At 41.7% G+C, this 14,699-nt stretch overlaps 1 protein-coding gene across 1 annotated transcript in view; it reads right to left on the minus strand.

Annotated features, from left to right (window-relative positions):
• Positions 1–14,699, minus strand: part of KIF15 (kinesin family member 15) — a 78,561-nt gene that overhangs the window by 37,018 nt on the left and 26,844 nt on the right. The window contains exons 6-10 of the mRNA XM_083188562.1: positions 13,889–13,986; positions 11,160–11,339; positions 8,177–8,386; positions 3,573–3,698; positions 2,032–2,154 (exon numbers count right to left, since the gene is read on the minus strand). Coding sequence (XP_083044688.1) covers positions 2,032–2,154; positions 3,573–3,698; positions 8,177–8,386; positions 11,160–11,339; positions 13,889–13,986 — 737 coding nt within the window. The remainder of the gene's footprint in view (positions 1–2,031; positions 2,155–3,572; positions 3,699–8,176; positions 8,387–11,159; positions 11,340–13,888; positions 13,987–14,699) is intronic.

Below are 14,699 nucleotides of genomic sequence, written 5' to 3' on the forward strand. Positions count from 1 at the left end.
TTTATTAACTTTTCTTTCCATATATTCTACACCTGTTGCATGTGTATATATAGAGCGCAGTTTCAAAACCCCCTTTTTCTTTGTATACTTTATTCATTTTGGGCCTGACCCCCAGAATAAATTGAAACTGCAGCCACAGCAAACCCACTCTCCCTAGGCGCCTTCTCGGGACACTTGGTGTCCTAACCCCCCTGCTTGTTGGCAGAGGAAAATATATGATATAGAGGGAATATTTAAAAAGGAGCACTTGCGAAAAGTCCCGCTCGAACGGAGGTGTGGAAGTAGCGATATGCCCGGTGGAACGCAAACCGGAAGTGCCGTGTGGAATGCACGACATATCCGGTCCGCGAAAAACATGGAATTCTGATTGGATACAGCTTTAGAGAAGACCAAGGAAGTGGGTTTAAAAGGGACTTAGGCAGCAGTATGTGTATATATTCAGCTTGAAAAAGAAGACCTGTGTGTCTTCGAAACGCGTTGCTGCTACAGATTGGGACGAATACCGATTGACTGCCCATGTACTGTTTGCACTTTTCCAGCACTTGGACGCACCTCTGCACTTTATCCTGGGAAACTTCACCTTAAACAAGCCATCTGCGGTGGTGCCGCAGATCTTCATTTGAAGCCTAGCCCACACTATTCATTGATCAACCCAGAGATTAACTTACATGCTATGCGATCCTATTGGTGTTCCCATTGGTGCTAAAACAGTACTTTTTTTAATCCATGTTTGTTTTTCACATTGTTCTGATATTGCAATTAAATACATATTTGTCATTCAATTGTGTACAGAACATTTTTGAGGAGGTTGCGCTATACCATAACATTGTGTGTTTCTAGTAAATTTCTGTAGAGGTGGTGTACCTCTTGTGTTTTGGTAAGCAGCACCTCCCCAATTAATTGCGCCGAAAAATCAATTGTAGCCAATATTGATCTCTAATGATAGGACTTTATTTTAAAGGTAAAAAAATAAACATGCCAAAAATCATGTGCTTCAGTAAAAACAGTAAAAAGATATGCAGGCCCAAGTAATTTTAGCTGTAGATATTTTTCTGCCAGTGTAAAAATTCTCACAGTGGCTCTCTGATCCCAATAGGCTACTGGGATCAGAGAGCCACAGGGAGGATTTCACCTATGAATGAAAGCATACCCCTGATAAAGTCCTAAGGACGAAACGCATAGGGTTAGCCTGCCTATCTGTATACATCTATGGAAGAAAGCACATGGCTGTGAAAAAATCTTCTTTGGGAAAATTCTGTGAAATACCATGTGAAATCATATTTCAATTGTATTTAATGTAAAAAATAAACACACTGAATTTCTAAACATTATGATTTTTTAATGTTGTCACATGGTATATAATAGGTAAGCGCACTAATAACTCTGAAAGCCTGAGCTCAGACATGATTCACTTACACATGGACAGAACAGAGACCTCCTATCGCCTCATATGGGAACCAAAAACTACAGTTGAGCCAATGTTAAACAGGACAATGCAGTGATGCATAAGGGACCTAATAGTCCAATTGTACACAAGTCCAATACTATAAACACTGAGTGGGGGAAATTTAATAGGATGAGAGATTCAGAAAGTGAGAGATTAGGTTAGAAATCTCCAGGTTTTTTTAAAGCGGCAATCATATACACTGCAAAACCAGTTTGATTTTGAAGTGTAAACGATTGCCGCTTTAAAAAAAAAAACAAAAAAAACAAAAAAACCCATATGGAGATTTCTATTCAAATCTCTCACTTTCTGAATCTTTCATCCTATTACATTTCACCCTAAGTGTCTTTAAATACATAAATATATATAAGTGTACAACAGAAATAAACTGAATTTGTCACAAACTAAGAAAATTAAAGATAAAGTGCTACAGACAGATGCACAGTGCCCATGTTGTTGTGGCATGGCTGCTTTCCAGTCGCTCATGTCTGAGCCAAAATTAATGTGGTCTTATATTGTAAAAGGCGGCAAAATGATATGTTTAAGTCATGAATTGTTTACATTTTTTGAAGCATTTTATACATTACCTTGTTTTTAATTAACTTTGCCCGCTGTGCAAACTGAAGTGTGGATAATGTTTCCCCAAAACTCCTGGATCCAGGGTGAACATTTGCGATGATAAATGTTTTTGCATTACCTCCAAGTGAATCCTGTAAATGAGAGGTTAGTAGTGACTGAAAGCAGAAGTCTTCACAGAAACATTTATACTCAAACTTAAAACAGGTTTCTTTAATTCTTCAGAGAATAATGTGGGGTGAACTGTGCGCAGGGCACTAGTCAGTGAGGTGCGAACTTCTGTGCACGCTCCTGTAAAAAGTGTGTGCGCCAGCTCTAGGAGGGGGCGTGGTCACATTACATGTGCCCCCTGTTCATCAATAACCAAGGTGTGCTCACGGCACTTACTTACACACGCTGGGCTGCCCACCAAACTATCTCCTCACTGTAAATGGATGCCTTGCACCCACGCACAGCATCTATTCGCCAGTGGTGAGCGCTACACCTAAACTGTTGCCCTTAGGGTGGGGACTTAGAAAGGGCAGGCTGCTTTAGCGGGGTCCCACCTTAACCTTTCAGGTCCAACGTCTAGTCAGGCTCAACTACCCTAGCGATAGTAGCAGATCGAATGGTGAGCCACTTTAAAATAAGAACATTAACATCGTTCAACATTCAATGTAGACCATTTTTGAATAATAATAATAAAAAATTACAATTAATTACAAAAAAATTTGGACTGCAAACGTTTAAGAGCAGGATGCATTTTACAACTAAAATAGGGAAGGGTGTAGCGGATCCACTAAAAAAAATAAAAAAAAAATCTAATTTTAAATAAATGCTATTGTCCTTTTGAGATTAAGCTTTTTATTTCTCTAATTACATTCAGAGAGTGAAGAGATAACTCTTCCTTTGCAGCCAGAATAACAATATCTTAACTTAAAATGAAATTTTGGCACCACCTTAAGTTGAAAAGAACGAAAAGTATGAAAGTTATATACTAACAGTGTATCACCGGTATGGCAACATATTAAAGTAACAATTAATTTGATACAAGTATGCAGTACTATACTGGTGACTGCTGCTATTCAGATTGTCTGTATGAATCTTAATAACACATGAAAAGGTAATTACATATATATATATACACGTGGTCCACAATCTATGGATTGATTACATAATATAGTGATCACTTAATTGAAAAGGTGAGAAATAAGGCTTGCTTAAATTCAGGTCCTAATGGTGGCAACAAGTTCTTATTTGTCTCTGCTTAATATTCCCATTATGAAGCAGAGACTAATACAAACCACGTATATGTGTAATCACCTTTTCATGTGTTCATTATGATTCATACAGACAATCTGAATAGCAGCAAAATGCCCCCCTGGGCAATGAGCCGTAGAGGGCTGTCAACACTCTGCCCTGGCTCTGTCCAGCGGCTGTCAGCACTCTGCAGCAGCGGCCACAGGATCCCTGGCGAGATGCCAGCCGCCGCCCCAGATCCAATTTTTTTTTAAAGTGGTCAAAATTGAAAGCCTTTAATGCTGTATATAGATCTATAAATATATTTACATACCCGTAACAAGAACGTAAGTTTGGAGTCTCGGTAACAGATGTGTCTTTGTCTGCCATTAGCCACGTCCACCAAGGCCATTATTACCTGACCCAGGCAACTCAATGATCTGTTTATGCTGCCAGCTTCCTACATAACATCAACACATTTATATTACAATGCATATAGTATTTGAGTGTTCACCTAGGCTACATAATTAAGTTAATCACATCAGCATCTAAGTAAAAAAAAAAAAAAAAAAAATATATATATATATGTAGAAAGAAATTGGAGAAAAAGCGCAGATATGAGCAAAGTGTAAAACAAATTTTACTAAAAGTGCAGGCTCACATACATCATAGATAACAGCAAACAGCTTGCCACAGTGATATCCAACACGGTGCACCAACGACTTGAATAGCCGGGACCAGCCTTTTCGCCGCCGCCAGGGCCTCCGTGGTCAGGAACTCCAAAAGCACAACGTTGTCAGTTTAGGCCAGGGGCATGGCCTAAACTGACAACGTTGTGCTTTTGGAGTTCCTGACCACGGAGGCCCTGGCGCCGGCGAAAAGGCTGGTCCCGGCTATTCAAGTTGTTGGTGCACCGTGTTGGATATCACTGTGGCAAGCTGTTTGCTGTTATCTATGATGTATGTGAGCCTGCACTTTTAGTAAAATTTGTTTTACACTTTGCTCATATCTGCGCTTTTTCTCCAATTTCTTTCTACACGTGATTGGGACAATTAAAGCTAAGGTCTGGCTTTATTTGGAGAGAGCTGCACTACATCCTGACCCAAGGACGCACTCCTATTTTCTGAAGCTTGTGGCTGTGCGCAGTCTGGATCTACATTTTGTGTATATATATATATATATATATATATATATATATATATATATATATATATATATATATATATATATATATATATATATATATATATATATATATATATATATATATATATATATATATATATATATTTTTTTTTATTAAAAAAGTCAGGTTACCGCTTAGACTCACTGTCACCTAAACATTCATTTCCATATTAAAATTTTAAAGCCTATAAAATAAAAAATTATACTCTGCAGTTTACAACTCTTAACTATGGTGAATTGGAAAAAGTGCTCAATCCCGGGATTGGCAGAGCTGCACAGTTGGAGATGGGAGGAGCCAGACAGGGTCTGAGCAAACACCAATTTTGAACCAGGGATTGGCTACCCTAAGTATAGGATACATTCACCAAAAAAGTGAGTATTTACAAAAATGCTTAGCATATTTTCTTGTATACTGTATATGCGTCCTCAAATATTTCAATTTCTTTGCCGATATTGCATTCTAGTAGCAATGAAACTAGGACTCACGAGGAGACAGTGTTGGGTACTCGGCAGTTACGTAGTCAGCGTAATGTCCCTGTCAGAATCAGCAGTGTTCCCGCAGCCAGCTTGTGTCTGCAACTGTGTAGGTTCGCGCCTAACCGGAGCTTACAGTAAGCGTTGCGTCAACGCTTATTACATTGTGTGGGAACCATTGACAATTTCTCACCTGCCTGACATGACAGGTGTGAATGTGTTCCCCGGATCACCCTCAGTATCCACATCAGCCCAAAGCGTGGCGAGCCCCTTAAAGGGACGCAGACTACTTGACGTGTATTCCGTGTCCACTCGCCAAGCTTCGGGCTCGTTTTACGCGTCCCCTCGCTGCGCTCACCACGCTTCGGGCTCGCCTCACTTTATAAAATCAACTCCATGCTGACGTGGATAGTGGGGGTATTAACAGGTAGGGAGGACGCGTAATGCATCCGCTCGCCACGCTTCGGGCAGACGTGGATAGTGGGGGTTTGAAATGGAGGCACTTGCCAGTATATAATATGGAGCACTGGCAAATGCGTCTTTTATTATGCATGAGACGCACTCATCTGAAGCGGACACGGGCAGGGTTGCCGTACAAATTACTGAGATGCACAAGCGTACGAGAAGCTTGTGCGCCTCAGGCAGATGAAGTGCCTCTCTGCCGGCATCCGCCAGCACAGGGGATCTGGCAGTTATGCTGACAGCGTAGCCTATCCTGCTGCCGTGAAACTACACAAGTACCATTTTTTGATATGCAACACTTGTATATTGTGTGTGACCAAGTCTGTATATGGAGCATAATAGAATTAGTATTAGAAAAAGCTTTTGGTACATTGTAGCAGTAATGTTTGCAGACTCAAGACCTGTACACACTAGCCGCTATAATTAGCGATATTGTTCATTATATCGCCTAGTGTGTACATCTCCAACAACGCACAATGCGTGATCATGTGGGTCGTTAAGAACCCAACCCCATCGTCTGCATGTACAAAAGAGAGACCACACCGTTAATGAGGGCCATGCTGCAGAAAGGACATATTTGTATGTAAAAGGTGGCCGTATCAACACATAGCTTTTCAAACGGTCCCCAGGTCTCCTCACAGAATCAAGGGACATTTCTTAAAACGTGTCAGTTAGTAAAACTGAGTGCACCTGCTGAATGACTTGGGAAAATGTGATAATTTGGGGCGGAGGACAAAATTTGAGAACCATTACATTATAAGATAAAACTCAGTCAAACCAAACACCTGACATGTTGAAAAACATACAATATCTTTGCCATATACGGCCAGACACTTGGTATATCTGTGTCTGCAAGTATATCCAATGTCAAATCCGAGAACAAACAGAAGCATCAGTCGAGCATGTGAAAGATTTTTCATGTCTAACAAAGCAATAATTGGGGCTCTTTTATGGCCAAACACTGTACAAATAACAGGCAGATCAGCTGATAATTGCACAGTATATGGAAACTTCAGTGTGTCAATGTCAACAAGAGCATGAAAATGCTCTTGTTGACATTAAGGAACACTTTGTTCCAGTTGATAGGTCTACAGCATGGGTCTTCAACCTGTGGCCCTCCACATCTTGTGAAACTGCAAATCCCGGCATGACTTGCCACAGTTTTAACACTCCCTTATAGCAAAACTGTGGCAAGGCATGCTGGGATTTGTAGTTTTACAACATCTGGAGGGCTGCAGTTTGAAGACCCATTTTACAGTGTCTAAAAAGTCAATAGGTTGACACGGTCAAAATGTCAACATGAGTTTTTTTTACAATTTTGTTTTAGTTTGCGAACTTTTTCATACTTAACAGTTCTCAACTGTAGTCCACGTGTATGGTTAAGTGTGCCGAGCAAAGCAAGCCATGCGGCACACTAATTGAGGGACCATGTCGACATGGATACAAACAAAATGTGAAAAACGATGTCAACCTTTTCATGTTGACCTTTTGACTGTATGTAGACACTCTTTCTAATCTACACACTAGCATGAATAGCTTTCAGAACAAAATAAAAAGCATATATTGGTTCAATTGGCAACATACAGTAAGGTTTTCTTTGGCCATTGATATATTACAGTTAAAAGATTTGTGCTATATAAAAAAATATTTTGAACTCTGCTTAGGTGTTTGACTAGTGTTGGGTACCATAGACTCCATTTAGACATTACTCAGGTCACTAGCTCTCTTCTAACCATAGCGCCCCCCTCCAACAGGCATTAACAAGGCTGTAGGGTAAAATAAAAAAAGGCATGCAATTGAATAGCCACAGCCATTAAAGCCAGAGGCTATTTACCTTTTTCACAGACCACTGAATCAACCTTACAGTGTGTATATGCAAAAAGGTGGTGTGTGATTTATCTAGTGCGCCTCTATACCAGCAGCCCAAGAAAGGGTTCCCAGTCAGTTCAATCAGCCGACACAGTGTGTGTATAGAAGGATAGGGGGTTAGGGAACCATATAACTCAGGCGCTTGGAGTAAGATGTTGCAAAAGCCACTATCTCAATGGTAGAAATTTATTAAAAAATACATGTATAAAAAGATTGAAAAAAGAAGAAAAATTTGTTTCACTCACATAAAAATTCAAGTAGATTGTACCAAGTCAGAATTGTCCCGTGTGTATGCAGGGAGTGGAGGATGTTTTTAAAACCTCCTTCTATCCGGGCTTGTTTGTAATCCAAAGTGTCTGTGTAGACAGAAGCGTCTGTGTAGACAGAAGTGTTATCAGGCTCCCCGACAATTGCTGCAGCCGTGGGACCGGCTTCCAGTGTGAGTGAAACAAATTTTTCTTCTTTTTTCAATCTTTTTATACATGTATTTTTTAATAAATTTCTACCATTGAGATAGTGGCTTTTGCAACATCTTACTCCAAGCGCCTGAGTTATATGGTTCCCTAACCCCCCAACCTTACAGTGTATTCAAAGTTTTCCCTTATTTCCAATTTTCAGAAAATAGGGGATTTGACTATTCAATTCCAGCTGTTTTTTTTAATAGGGAGATAGCCAGTTGTTTGAAAAGCCGGTTGTTTGAAAAGCCGAATTTGCAGAAAATGCCCACTAAATGTTCAAATTTGAGTCCATTTCCGCAGAGAGAGATGTGTATTCGCAGAGCCACGTCTTTTAAAAATGTCAAAATGTTGAATAGATGGAATGCAAATGCCAATTTATTATTCGCGAAAACACCCGCTATTTTGGCCTTTTGTACATCGAATAGGAACGCTGAATACCCCACCATGTACACATTTTTTCTATATATTAAATAAAAAAGTTAACCATTACCTTTAGTCTCACACCATCAGTATGAGTGTCTCTTTGCCTCTCCGATCCTGCAAGGTCGACAAGATTAAGTTGTGAAGACCTAATGTTCACAATGTTATTTATCTTTTCCATTGATTCAATGGTGACAGTGAACACAGCATGAGATCTTGAGGACTCCCTGTTCATAGATGTTGAAGCCACACGTCTGTTTCGCCACCCAGTAGAGAGAACCTGGCAAAAAAATCAGCTATGAAATTAATGCCCAAAAGCAAGCAACCAGTTTAAGTAAAGCATTTAACTCACTGGGAGCCAGATTATCGAAGCTTCAAAAGTGATAAAATGCAGAGTGATAAACAGCCAGCCAATCAGCTCCTACCTGCCATGTCACAGGCTGTGTTTGAAAATGTCAGACAGGAGCTGATTGGCTGGTTGTTTATCACTCTGCATTTGATCACTTTTGAAGCTTAGAGAATCTGGCCCTGGATCTGATGCAAAGTTAAACACAAATCATCACCAATATATCTGGATATGCCTCCAGGCAAGCGTTACAAAGTAGATCAAAACTATCCATAGCCCATGATGTCACCTATAGGTATATCTTTATTAAACAGCCATAGACAAAACATACACACAACCATAAAAACCAACAAACAAAAGCAGTAGAGGCATACATACAAAAATGTGTCAGTTAGGAGTGTAGTTTTTTTTTTAAATGGCTACAACTATAAAAAAGCTCTCAAAAGGTCAGACAACCCATGGCATGCCCAGGGTGTGGACTACAGTGCCATCAGGAATATGGAACAGTTGTTTTATGTCACATTTCTGAATTCAGATTTCAGAGACTAGCAATGGGTCTCAATCACTAACCTACTCAAGGATTAGCGTTAAGGTCTTGGGATTTGGCCCCTAAAATGCTGGGATTTCAGGATTAGACAGCGCATGCTTCTTCTGTCCCGGCAGTGTGGCTCTGCACAGCGTGACTTCAGAGGTAAGTAAATATGCGGGCCGGCCAGGGCGGGTTTTTGTTTTATTTGGGAAGCTAATCCCAGAATCAGGCAATTTTCAATCCGGAATTCCAGGATTGAAAAATATGTCCCGGGACTGGCATCCCTAATTAGCTTATGTAAATAGAAAAAAAAAGTTCCTCCCATTAGTGAGGAGAGAAAACAGATAAAAAAGGTAGAGAGGTCAAAGCTGTCTGCATCTAAGGCTGGGTCCAATCATTTTGTGTAAAATCTGGGAAACCTGTCAATTGATAACATCAGAGTAGGTCATGTTTGAGGGGTGCCACAGGAAAGAATTCTGAAGGCCTTCAACCACTTTTTAAAAGGAAGCATTCAAATGTAACAACCAAGATTGAGAAAGATTTTAAAATTGGATAAGAGGCCATACTGTTGAGAAGAGAAAAACGGTTGTTTTAAAAACAATCTTCAGCAGATCTAAAAATAGTGCTAGTTTATGGTCAACCCTTCCCAACAGAAACACTTGTGCTATAATAGTTATACGGCCTACACACATGCCGATATTAAGGCATTTTCTAAGTGACTTTGCTTAGTTTGGCAAAGTCGCTTAGAAAATGCCCCCACATCGGTGTGTGTGTAGGAACTATAGCGACAGCAATGCGCGTCGCTGTCCGAGATTGATGAACAGTGTCCATCAATATCGGCAGGGTTCTCTCACCGGAGAACACTGGCACGGTCCACTCGCTCAGCACACAGAGCTCAAAGGTCTAGAGGTGCGTCCCACAGTCTACATGTACATTGAATAATGTAAACCACATTCTCCACATTGCATGGCATGGTCTAAATGTAGAATTTCTAATACACCACCCCCCCCCCCCCCCCCCCAAAAAAAAACCCTTTCGACATAGTTTCACTCGGCAGAAAGGCACACAATATTAAATTTGTATCAAGATTTGTAGTTTGTTTTTCTTGCATTCCACCTGGGTTAGGTATACAGTTTGATCGAAACAGTTCCATTTAATCTGTCTGAACTGGCCAACCTGCTATTGAATCCAGCCAATTTGGATGGTGGCAACTATTGGCTGGTATATATGTACAAGAATCAGTTGGTTTCGTTAAGCCTCTATGGTAATTGTTTGCGGTACAGCTACTTTAGGATTTCTCCATCTACTATTACACTTTACTTGTCTATACAAATGTTTGTCTATGAATTAAAACTGTACTTCACTATGTACATATCCCACTCATTTACTCCACATGGCATACCAATTAAAACAAAGAAAAAAACAAAAACAAAAAGGTGGGCAACACAAACTGCAAGCGCTAGTTAAGTTGAGTGTTAACTTTTGTTTTTCTATGTACAAGTAAGGATGCCAATCCCAGGGGATTTTTTCAATCCCAGATTCCGGGATTGGAAAAATGCTCAATCCCGGGATTCTCGGGAATTGGCATCCCTACAAGAGAAATACGCCCTGTCGACCCCTACATGGGCGGGTGCGTTGCAGCCGGGAGCGGGGCAGAGCAGCGCTGCGGGGGTGCCTTGTACTGCCCCACAGAATTACTTACATAGCAGGGCAGGAGCGGGGCAGACAGCAGCGCTGCCGTGGTGCCTCTGGGCATGTAGCGGCAGCGCTAGCTGGGCAGGAGGGGAGGCTAGGAGCGGTGACATCGGTAATCTGTTGCAGGACGCTGTGGCCTGCGCAGCGTGATGGTCAGAGGTCACGCTGAGAAGGCAGCATGCTGGGGTCGGGAACAGCCGGGCAGCTTCTGAGCGGGTGCTCAGAAGCTGCCCGGCATTAGACTGCGCATCCCGAAATCCCAGACATTTTGGGGACAAATCCCAGGATTGGCCACCCTATGTACAAGTGAAAGAGTGAGGTGATCCTTCGTTTACACACAACTATACAAGTTCCTGGTGGAAAATGACAAAAAGTCACAACTTCTTGTTGAAATAAATAATAACATTGTCCTTTTAGTCAGACACAAAGTATTATACAAATGTGGCCCTCCATTAGCTAACCAAGATGGATAAATAAACATACCTGATATGCCTCAGCAGCAGAAGTCACAACCTGTTCTACAGCGCCCACAACATAGACCCCCTTCTTTATATGTTCTCTGAGAAAAAGGCCAGCTGACGCAGATTCTAGCAAGTCAAATATCTGTTCATTGTAGATTTCAATAAATGAACATTTACACAAGAAGCTTTTCCCATCACCAGCCTGAAACGCAATAAACAGTGTTTAATATTTATTTACAGAAAGGCTCACATAAATTTCTAAACAATGTACACAAGCATTAACTAATAGTTTAAATTTCTCTGCAATAATATAAAATATTTCCCTAAAAACTCAAACACACGGGCGTGGCTTGGCCTGCTAGGTGAGAGGACGCGACTGGGGTGAGCTCCGCAAAAATCCTTATTTATACTCCTGCCCCAGGGACCCCGGTGACTTGCCTCTCGCCCGCTACCTTCTGGAGCCTGTGCTGCGTCACTTGTGCTGCCCGCTGGTCTCCTCAGATCCCTCCGTGTGCTGCTTTGCCGCGCCGGCCTGCCGCGCTCCGGGTTGCTGGGCGCCATCCTGCCTCCTGTCATCTCCCTGCTCCCCCGCTGCGGTGCTGTCTGGCGAGTGAGGCGGCGGGTGTGGTGGACGCTGTACGACCACCTGCTGGGGAGCGCTCATCTGCCCGACGGGAGACTCCTGCTGAACGGCGCGGAGGGAAACACCTGGTGCCCACTGAGTTGCTGTTGTGGCCGGAAGGGTGCTGGGCGCCATCTTATATCTCCCCTCATCTAAGAATCGCGCTTGCTACTTTGCCTGGTGGCAGTAGATGTCTATAATGCTGCTGAGGCTGAATCTGCACACAGGTCTGGCCTGACATACAGCTTCTATGATTTGCATCACTACCATCCTACTGTTTCTGGCGGTGTGCTAGCCACCGTCAATGTGCCCTGAATTACTCCTACAGTGGTGTCTGATTATTGTGCTGGACTTTGCTTGTGTATTACACCACCAATTGGTGCTGTCACCCTTAATACTGTGCTGCAGAGTCTGCATTGCTGGCTAAATAGCTTCCAGATGGCTTGCTTTATGCAGCAGATACTTCAGGCTATCGCTGCCTCCACTGAGAGACTTATCACTAAACTTGATACTATAATGACGGCTCCTACAAATGACTTGAATACTACAAATATGCAAAACAGATCCAGCATGCAAGATGGATATTCTCCTGAACCTGAAATCCCCATACTACATGCATGGCCTGCTCAGGTTGTGACATCCACTAAGATTGATGCTATGCTACCTGCAACCTCAGATGCTCTGGACGCTGTCTCCAGATCTCCTACAATGGTGGCGTCTCTGAGGCTATCCAGTACACTGGATGGATACACCCCTATACCTGAAATCCTTTCACTGAGTATCTGGCCACCATCTCCTATGAAAGCTCCAGGCCCCTTTTGTGTGACTGCTCAAGATGATTTCCTTTTCCAGGTGTCTTTCTCTGCCTACCTCCGAAATCCATGTATATATCCTCGGGCGCAAGATAAACCATGTGCTGATTGCTCTCCTGCTTCTTCTCATGTAAAATGGGTCACTACTGACTTTCTGTTTTTCTCCTATACTTATGCTGGACGTTGGCCAGATTAGTGTACGAATATACGTATATGGACTTGTTGCTACTGAGAACCTGATCCGTCTGCTACATCTTATATACCCATGTGTATTCCCTTAATTTTATGCTGGTACATTTGTGTTTTATGCTTTTGTGTAACAGGGCAATATTTGATTGCTCTCCTGTTTGTTCCACGAGGCTTAGGTCTGCCCTACTATATACTACGAGTCGGCTGCCCCTGGCAGCCCATATTGTTTAGGCTCCAAAATTTATCCTGGCCTTATTACGGCCATTAGCTTAACCCCCGTTAGTTATCCTTTATATATCCTTCCATATTTACATAGCCGGGTGAAAGGGTGGGTGGGGTGGGAGGGGTAGGTTAGTTATTTGGCGTGATTAGCTTAATTTTTAGCTGATGGCCACTAATCTAATCCCTCTCAAGTTAGTGTAGTTTAATATAGGTTTGGGGAAGGGTGCAGTTTATTGGGATCCAAGTATGCCTAGGGTTGGGTTAGGCCATACAGGGTGGGGGGTTCTGGGGTGGTTTGTGTTGGGAAGTTTGATTTTATTTAACTCTATTTTTATTCTTCTATCCGACTGATCAGACACGATTATGGTATATATTTTTGTATCTTTCTCTCTAATTGACAATATATATATTTAATAGCAATTGTAATGCTGATGTACGATCCTGTCACTTCTATGGCTATTCTCCTAACATTGGGGGTGGGTTGGGTGACTCAGAATGGCGCCTTCGGTCGCTCAATCCATGACCACTTCTTAATACAGTGTTAATACCCTTAATACTTTGGTATCTACCATGCTATCCTAATTGTCTATGACTGTGTCAATTGTGATACATACTTGCAATATGTGTCTGATTCTCCCCATACTGGCTCTGGGAGTTTTGTTTTGTCTTTTTCTTTTTCAAAAATCTCAATAAAAAATACTTAATTAAAAAAAAAAACTCAAACACACTATACATTAGTAAGAGAGACTGCACAGTGAATTTTTACATGAAGCTTTATTTTCCAGTCAGTTACCGAATAATTATATACAATTCATTTTATTCTGCATTTCATTACGAACAGTATTAAGTTAGTTAATAAAACTTGGAGTTTCACATAGGGCATTATGGATCATAGGATATACTTGCCTTTTCCTTTTCACGATTGATCAAGAAAAACAGATATTCAAAACTCCTAGGAATAACCCCTCTCATGTTATGAGTAAAATTATCAGAATCAGATGGTCCTTAAAAAAAAAAAATATATATATATAAGTAGTACCATAAAATAACAGGGCAAATGTAACGTTTGGTCAGGTGGAAAGGCCCATATTCAATTCAGGCTGAAATTTCCGGCAGGCGAAGACACGGCCAAGATTCGCCTTTTCAGTATCCAATCCCAGGAATTTTCGCCCATTACTTTTCATTTTTTTCTTGGGATAAATTCTTGGCATGGGTAAAAACGGGCAGGAATTTGCCAAAACCACGTGAATTTCGCCAATGCTGAATTTATCACCCAGGTAAAAAAAAAAAAAAAAATAAAATAAAATCAGCACTGGGTTTCTATAGGCGAATCGAATTCGCACAAAAAAGTTCGGCGGGGATTAAATACGGGCCAAAGAGTCTCACTATTTTCTATTTATCACCGGCTTACTGGACTAATGAATACAATTGCAAAATAGGCCATACATACAGATTCTATCGACAGCCCCCGCCAGGGGGTCCGCATGCACATGAGACGCCCACGCGCCCACTTACCAACAGAGCTCCCTGAACCCCCCTAACCCTGCCCGTCTCCCTGAAGCCGAGACGGGCAGGGTCATGCTGCCCAGCGAATGGGATGCGCGTGCGTGTGAGACGCACGCACATCCCAGTCTGATGGAGTCCCTCTCCTCCATCTGTATTAGGTGATACCAAATAGTAGATTGTGCACAATTACAGCTGCTAATCTGACGTGCAA

Source organism: Crinia signifera, chromosome 5 (assembly GCF_055691185.1).
Source record: "Crinia signifera chromosome 5, ASM5569118v1, whole genome shotgun sequence".
In the NCBI taxonomy this organism is placed as follows: domain Eukaryota; kingdom Metazoa; phylum Chordata; class Amphibia; order Anura; family Myobatrachidae; genus Crinia; species Crinia signifera.